Raw genomic sequence first — 7,958 nt, 5'->3', positions numbered from 1 at the left:
AGAGAGAGAGAGAGAGAGAGAGAGAGAGAGAGAGAGAGAGAGAGAGAGAGAGAGAAGAAAATAAAATCCAATAAGTCGATAAGGGAATTACCCTGCACTCTTCTCCCTATTTTGCCTTCTCACCAAACCCTCACTACCTTATACCATTCTCACTGCCGCATGATTAGTCTTGTTTATTCCAGGGTTACTGCTTTAGCTCAAGTACACGTTTCTAGGTTTTGCAATTTGGGTTTCCTTAACGATGCTCAAGTAGAAAGATATATGTTATCCTGTAAATCTTGTGCTGTTTTTTAAACTAGAGATGGTATTTTAAAAGGGGCAAGCTATTACGTGACATAGTATTAAAAGACATATGTAAAAGCCATGGTACTCAAGGAAGGCAAGATTAACACAAAACATGATGAGGAATAGATTAGAAGTCTTGGTATATGGATGATATTTCAATGGACTAAAAGAAATGGAGTTGAATCCAGGAAGTGTCCAAGCTCAGCCATGGAAAACACTCATCCAAAACTGAAGACTCTAGTCTCCATATATACAACCCTTTCTCCCCAAATCTTGAAGCTTGTGAGAATGTTTTACTTTTATTGTTTTGGTTTGTTTTATTTTTGCTATCCACAGAGTCCTTAGCTATCTCAGAAGTCCCTTTAAGAAGCATAGAGTTTGAATAGGAAAGTTGGGCTCTGTGGCTTGGTTTCTGGAATTGAAGAATATGACTCCAGGTCTTGTCTGGCTTTCAAGTCACACACTGCTTTGATCATGACCCTTTCCCCCAAACTAGTGCTTCCTGAATCTGGATCTGCCTCCCACCTGCATAGAATCTTCAGGCCTCCACGATGCCTGGGGACCTGCAATAGAAACTTAATTTCTCATCTACACAGACTCTTCCCTTCCTCGTTCTCCCCCATGTGCAGATGGATGTAACAGGGAGGGGATCCAGCTCACCTCTTCTCACTTCCTTTCCCTCAGAAGTTGAGACAGACAGAGGAGCATTACTTCCCAGCATTACTCTGAGTTCAGTTAAAGCTGACAAATGCTTAAAGAGACAGAAAGAGGAGAGAAATCCCTATGTCCATGGGCCTGAGTATCACAAACCACTGTTTTAAATATTTTTTAGTTTTTAACTGATTTTTGGTTCATTTCATACAATACATCTTGATCATACTCCCTCCCCTATCTACACCTCCCTGTATTCCCCCTCCCCTGCTGGACTTTATGCAGTCTGTCCACTGAGTCAAATACGTGTCCGCAAATATTTGTCAGGGTAAGTCCATTTACTGGAGCCTTGTCAATGTATCCAGCATCATTTCCTTTAAGAAGACCAACTCTCCCTCACCCAGCAGTGAGTGATAAGTTGCCTATTCTCCCTCAGCTAAGGTCATTTCCAACCTCTAAGATGGGTCTCTGTATGACTGAGCTTGCAAGTTCACATGAGCAAGTTCCCAGACACCTGGAAACCTCTGCTTCCCTGTGGCCACCTACCGCCCCTGGTTCTGTCTTTTCAACACCTTTTCTGCAACGGTCCCTGAACTCTGGATGGCAGAGGTTTACTATAGGAGTCCTATCCAGGGACACACACTGTGCAGTCTCTTATGCTATACATTTTGGCAAGCCATGGCTTTCCATGTTAATCACTGTCTGTTGCATGAAGAAGCTTCTCTGCTGCCCCCTCTTTCACAATGTGCACTGAGCCTTAGGTGCAGAGGTTGCATTGTAGATGTGTCACTTAGAGCTGGGCATCTCACAGGCACTTATTCTTTGTGTTTGACCAGCTATGGAACCCTGTAGTAATGCCCATTTGTTGCGAAAAGAAGCTTCTTTTTGGTGGTGATGTACTTGTATCTAAGGATTTGGAGCTAAGATCCACAAATGAGAGAGAATATACTTTGCTTATTTTTCTAAGTTTCTGTTACTTCACTTAGTATAACATTTACCTGCAAATTTCATGATTTCATTCTTACAAGACATTGTTAATAGCTTGCCTGGTCACCAGAAAGAGTCCCAGAAGAGGATAATGAGCACATATAAATGGCCCCATTCTGGGGCTGGAGAGATGGCTCAGAGATTAAGAGCACTGACTGCTCTTGCAGAAGACCCGGGTTTGATTCCCAGCACCCACATGGTGTCTATGAACCATCCTTAACTCCAGTTCCAGGGGACTCTGAAGCCCTCTTCTGACCTCCACGGCATTGCATGACACGGAACACTCACTACATGCAGGCAATACACTCAGACACATAAAATAAAAATAATAAATAAAATATTAAAAATAAATAAATGGCCCCATTCTTTAAAATGTGCAAGGTTAATGCTCTGAGGCTTTGAGGATTCTGGCTTCAGAGTTAACTAGAAGTGAAAGGACAGACCTGTCTGGTTGCTTAAGCTGATGAGGAAACTGGTCCCCATTCCAATGCCACCTGGAGTCTACCAGAGGGGAGCCCACCTGAATTTTTCATGTGGGCTGGGAGAGACTATGCCTAACCTGTTTGAGAGACATCTTTCACACCTGAATAAACATCACTGCTTCAAGAATTAGTGGGCTGGAGCAGAGCAAGGAGCTGTGACAAGAAGAAAACAAAGACCCAAAGAAAAGCCATGCGGGAGACATTTTTAAACAGTGCTGGTTCTTATAAATTTTTGTTTTCCTTTGTCTTTCTGAGACAGGGTCTCCCTGTAGACTCAGCTGGCCTGTAACTCACTATGTAGAGCAAGCTCGCCTCCATCTCGCAAACATTCAGCTGCCTGTTAAGTTCTGGGATTAAAGGCATGTGCTACTGTACCCAGTGCTTCCTATAAATTTCTGAGTCTCAACATTCAGCATTCTTTATTACTTTAGGAAAGCCAATCCATTTTAAAACAGATTTTAATTTTAAATGGATGAATTTTTTTTAAAAATTCTGACTTATTTAAATTATAGATGGGTAAACATATGTCACTTTTTATTCTTTTCTTTTCTTTCTTTCTTTGTTTTTTTTCTCACTATGTAGCCCTGGCTGGCCTGGAGCTCACTATGTAGACCAGGCTGGCCTTAACCTCTTAGCGATCTGCTTGCCTCTGCTTCCCAAGTACTAGAATTAAAGACATGTGCCACTACACCTGGCCTACTGTCATTTTTTAAAAGATGCATTTTATATAGTTGAAATATATTATTAGTAAATAAAATTTTAAAAACTGCTACTATTTCACGTAATGTAAAGCACATATCAAAAGATCTTGACAAATTAAAGAGGGCCAATAAATCTCAGTCTTTCAATACTTCCAACATTATTGTGGTCTGTTCACCTTTCCTCCATCAGACAGGCATTTGCTCTAGACTCCCATGTGTGTAGTGTCAGGGGCACTTGATAATCTCTGCAGTACAGAGCATGAGATGTGTGTTCACTATGCCCCTCGCTATCCTGAAGGAGCACACTGAAGTCTCTCCCAAAGCAGATGGAGACAAGAAGCAAAATTTAACATTGAAAACAAAGCAGTAAGGCATTTAATAGAATTTAATTTTTCATTTCCATCCTCTTCAGTGAGTTCTTTGGGCTGATGGCAACTGCCTAGACTTGTTATCTATTCATACTAACACAAACTGTCCATTAAATGAACTTTAGTTAACATTCCAGTAACCGTAAAGAGCAGAGGTTTCATTTAAATGACAAGTAAATTAATGTTAGTTTTGTTCTTTTCTCAGTTTTACTGACTTTCTCTAGTGGAGAGTGGAGGGTCAGTGAGGTATACACTTAGCTCTGCCTTGCTCTGCCCCTTCACCCCCATATCCACTTTATGAAGCCTATAATAAGTGGGGGAAGGAGGTGAACACTTCCTTCTTGTCTAGAGGAGGTTAAGGAAGTGAGCTACAAGGTATTCAAAGCTACGGGATAGCTGCCAACCGTAGTGAGTTCCCAGGGGAAAGGAGAGAAGAGAGAGAGGAGAGGGAGAGGGGGTGAGAGCGGTAAGAGAGGGAGAGAGAGAGGAGAGAGAGGAGAGAGGGGCGAGAGAGAGAGGGGTGAGAGAGGGATAGAGAGGAGAGAGAGAGAGCGGGGACAGAGGGAGAGAGAGAGGAGAGAGAGGAGAGAGGGGTGAGAGAGAGGGAGGGAGAGGAGAGAGAGGGGTGTGAGAGAGAGAGGGGTGAGAGAGGAGAGAGAGAGGGGTGAGAGTGGTGAGAGGGAGAGAGGAGAGAGAGAGAGGGGTGAGAGCAGTGAGAGAGGGAGAGAGAGGGAGAGAGAGAGATCTGACTGAAAGGGATTCATTGACAGAACTCTGGTACAATGGGAAGAGATTCTCATCTTAAAGCAATTGTCAGGGATTTGTTTCTGTTTCCGTTTTTCTTTTTGTATTTTATTAACTGTTCATTTCTAAACTTCTGTTACTGGTTAATTCCTCCTCACCACCCCTCCCCCTTCATAAATTGAAGTCCTAACCACCAAAGACCAGAGAACATAATTGTATTAAGTTTATAGAGTCTCTAACAAATGAAATTAAAATTAAGTCATGGAGTGAATTCCAATGTAAGCTGAGGTACGTGAGGAGTAATAAAGGAAACTGGTTATAAAAAGGGTATGGGAAGCTGCCAGTACAGGACTGGGAATGGATGCTCTTGACGCACAGCATCATATGTTATTTAGTCTTTACACCACCTAAATTCATTCTATATCTTCATATATTCTGGAGGGACTTATGAGAAGCAAAAATTCATTCCTGAGAGACAAAGTACTTTTTTCTTTTTGGTCTTTTTGAGACAGGGTCTCCCTGTAGCCCCACTGGCTTGGACTTCACTATGTAGACCAGGCTGGCCTTGAACTCACAGAGATCTGCCTACCTCTACCTCTCAAGTGTTGAGATTAAAGTTATGTGCCACCACTCCTGGCTCATTGAATTTCTTAATTGATCAGTTGTAGACTTCTGCTATACCAGACAAGGTTTTATAGTAATAACAATACTTTTGCTTAAATTAATAAGATGTATGATATTATAATTCTGTAATTTGATTTGATCCACTGTCAAATCAAATAGTTTATTGCAGATACTGTTTATTTTCTGCATAAATTTTCTTTTTTAGGAATTTCTAATTGCCATTCTCCCCCCTCAGATCTTTCATAATCCTTCATTTTTGGACCCAGGTACATAGGAATGGGTTAATGATGACCCTCAGTTCAGGACACAGTTTCTTGTATTGGTTCACACACAGCCTTCACACTACATCTTTTTTCTATCTATAGATTTAGCGTAGAGCCATAGACTCTGAAGTGTGGATTTTGTTCTCATTTATGTGCTCTTTCTTCCTACTCCTCATTTCACGGAGAATTCTGTGATGGCTCCTTTATCCTCAGTCCTTTCATCTTTTTCCAGTTGAGACTGGTTAGTCTCTGACCCAGTTAGCTACATTTTAAACTATTTTATTTATTATTACTTTATTTCATGTGTATGAGTGTATTGCCTGCGTGTAGGTAAGTGCACCCATGCTGTACAATGCCTGGGAGGTCAAAAGAAGGCATTATATCCCCTGGAACAGGAGTTACAGATGGTTGTCAGCTGCTATGTTGGTGCTGGGACCTGAACCCCAGGCCTCTGCAAGAGCAGTCAGTGCTCTTAACCACTGAGCCATCTCTCTGGCCCCCAATTAACTACTTTTTAAAGTAATTGAATTAGGTGCTCTCTGAGGAATGAAGTAAACCTGTGTCAAGCTTATAGACTCTCACATTAGATATTAGTTAAAAATTATACAATAAAAGCTTAGGAGTGATAGTAATGACTTATGAAGTAAGCACCCTGTGTTCTCAAGAGAATCATCTGGAATCTAATTATGCAAATGGTCTCTTCTATGTAGGCACATCCCACTTTCCAGGGAGAATCCCTGGAAATATCCTCTTCAGTTCAGAAAATGTGAATAACAATGATTAGCTATTAATTGCTAGAAAAGGTTGATTTATTTAATTATTCAAGAATTGTATATATTATCTCTTTATGAATGTGGAATTGCAAAAATAAATAACCTGCCCAAGATTATTGTTCTGGAGAGCCTTAGCTGTCAACTTGAGACATCTGGAAAGAGGGAACGTCTATTGGAGAATATTCTCTATTGGATTTGCCTGTGGGCCTGTCTGTGAAGAACTTTCTTGATTGTTGAGTGCTGTGGAACGGCCTACTCCACTGACGGTGGTATAACCCCTGGGCAGGTCCTGGGTTGGATAAGTAAGCAGGCTGTGCACAGGTCAGGACAGCAAGCCAAGCTGAGCAAGCAGAGGTCCTCCATGGTCTTTGCTGCAGCGTTCACTTCCACCTCTCCTGCCTTGGTTTCCCTTAGTGATGGACTGTCACTTGGAAGAGTGAGATGAAATAAACCTTTCCGTCCACAAGTTGGTTTTGGTTAGATTGTTTTATTACAGCAATAGATAAACAAGCTAGAACAATTATGTACCTAGGAGTGGGGATATAGTTCAATGGTAGAATGCATGCCTACCAGGCATGAGGCCCTGGGTTAGATCCCCAGCACTGCAATCCAATCAACCAATCAGTCAATACAAAATAAATAAATAAATAAATAAATAAATAAATAAATATGTAAATAAATAAAAGTAAAAGCCAAGATCTGACATGTTTGACCCCACAGCTCACATTTGTTCTACTTTAGACTATTTCTGGTCTATCCTCATCAGATCTTACCTGCTGTATCGTGTTTGTTTTCTCTCCTAGTGGACGAGTGTTTATCCGACTACACGGTTGTGCTTCCTGTGATCGCAGCCGTTGTGGCTGGCCTCTGTGTTGTGGGCCTGGGCATCTATAAAATCCGCCATCAGTCATCTGGATACCAGAGAATCTAGGTGGTGACCAAAAGGAAAGGCTGTAACGGAGTTCAGAGAACCCTTTCATTGTTTCCAGAATGTTCATTGGAGGCTTCCCTGTTTCCTACCTGCTACTAAAACCATTGAGCCCTTTGTGGTTCACAATAAAGCAGCACATCAATTTCTGAATATTTTTGCTCAGCTCATGAAAGACTTAGGGAGATATTTGCCAGTATTTTCTATTTTTCTTCGAAACATTTTAACAGCTCAAAATGAAGACTTGAGAAACATCAAAATTAATACAACATGTATAAAATGGCATGTATTTCCAAATTATAATCCAAAACACTTAATTGTAATTAAACTTACTTGTGTTTTCATTGAGAAATTCATTTTGCCCTTGATTTTTTCCACTTTTAAAAAATGCTTTTGATGGACTTTCAACAGACAATGGTATCCATGAAGTAGCCACAGACAGAAGACAAGTTGAGAGCTCCACTTCTAGCCAAACGACTGGCCTCTTTGGATGATTAGAAATGTCCTCTTTTGAAAACAAGAAGCTTATTTACTTTATTCCCTTTTATGAAAGCAGATTTTGTTTTTTTTTTTTTGTGTGTGTGTGTGTGCGGTGCCATCACGTCACAGTATGCATATGGAGATCAGAGGACAAATTTTGAGAGCCCGTTTTCTCCTTCCTCTGAGGATTCTGGGGCTTGAACTGAGGTCATCAAGATTGTGTCACAAGGGCTTTTACTCACTGAACCATCTCTCTGGATCATTTCTTTTTGTTTCCATGTTTTTCTAGGCTGATTGGTTTACATGTTTATTGAAACTTTTATTCTTCTTTGTGTGTGTGTGTGTGTGTGTGTGTGTTTGAGACAGGGTCTCCCTGTAGCCCCAGCTAGCCTGGAACTTGCTATGTAGACCAGGCTGTCCTCAAATCACCAAGATCTGCCTGCCTCTGCTTCCCAAGTGTTGGGACTAAAGACCTGCACCACCACACCCAGCGTACCTGGCACTTTTGTTCTTTTTAAACAATTTTTTCTCTTAGTCCTTTGTATAATCTGCTCATTTCTCCTCTTTTCAATATTTACTTTCCTGTTTTTGTCCTGGCATACTTTAGCTTTCTGACTTCGTGCCTTTGGACAACTGAATGATGAGGTGTAACCTACAGTCATTATTTAATTT

The 7,958-nt window shown here is 41.1% G+C and overlaps 1 protein-coding gene across 1 annotated transcript in view; it reads left to right on the top strand.

The window, feature by feature from the left end:
• Window positions 1-7,375, top strand: part of Lamp3 (lysosomal associated membrane protein 3) — a 71,275-nt gene extending 63,900 nt beyond the window's left edge. Inside the window, exon 6 of the mRNA XM_029559191.1 lies at window positions 6,682-7,375. Coding sequence (XP_029415051.1) covers window positions 6,682-6,809 — 128 coding nt within the window. The 3' untranslated portion in view covers window positions 6,810-7,375. The remainder of the gene's footprint in view (window positions 1-6,681) is intronic.
• The last annotated feature ends 583 nt before the right edge of the window (window positions 7,376-7,958 follow it).

Source organism: Nannospalax galili, unplaced genomic scaffold (assembly GCF_000622305.1).
Source record: "Nannospalax galili isolate Female #2095 unplaced genomic scaffold, S.galili_v1.0 scaffold889, whole genome shotgun sequence".
In the NCBI taxonomy this organism is placed as follows: Eukaryota; Metazoa; Chordata; class Mammalia; order Rodentia; family Spalacidae; genus Nannospalax; species Nannospalax galili.
Note: the sequence above shows the minus strand (reverse complement) of the source record. Positions and strands in the feature narration are given on the sequence as shown.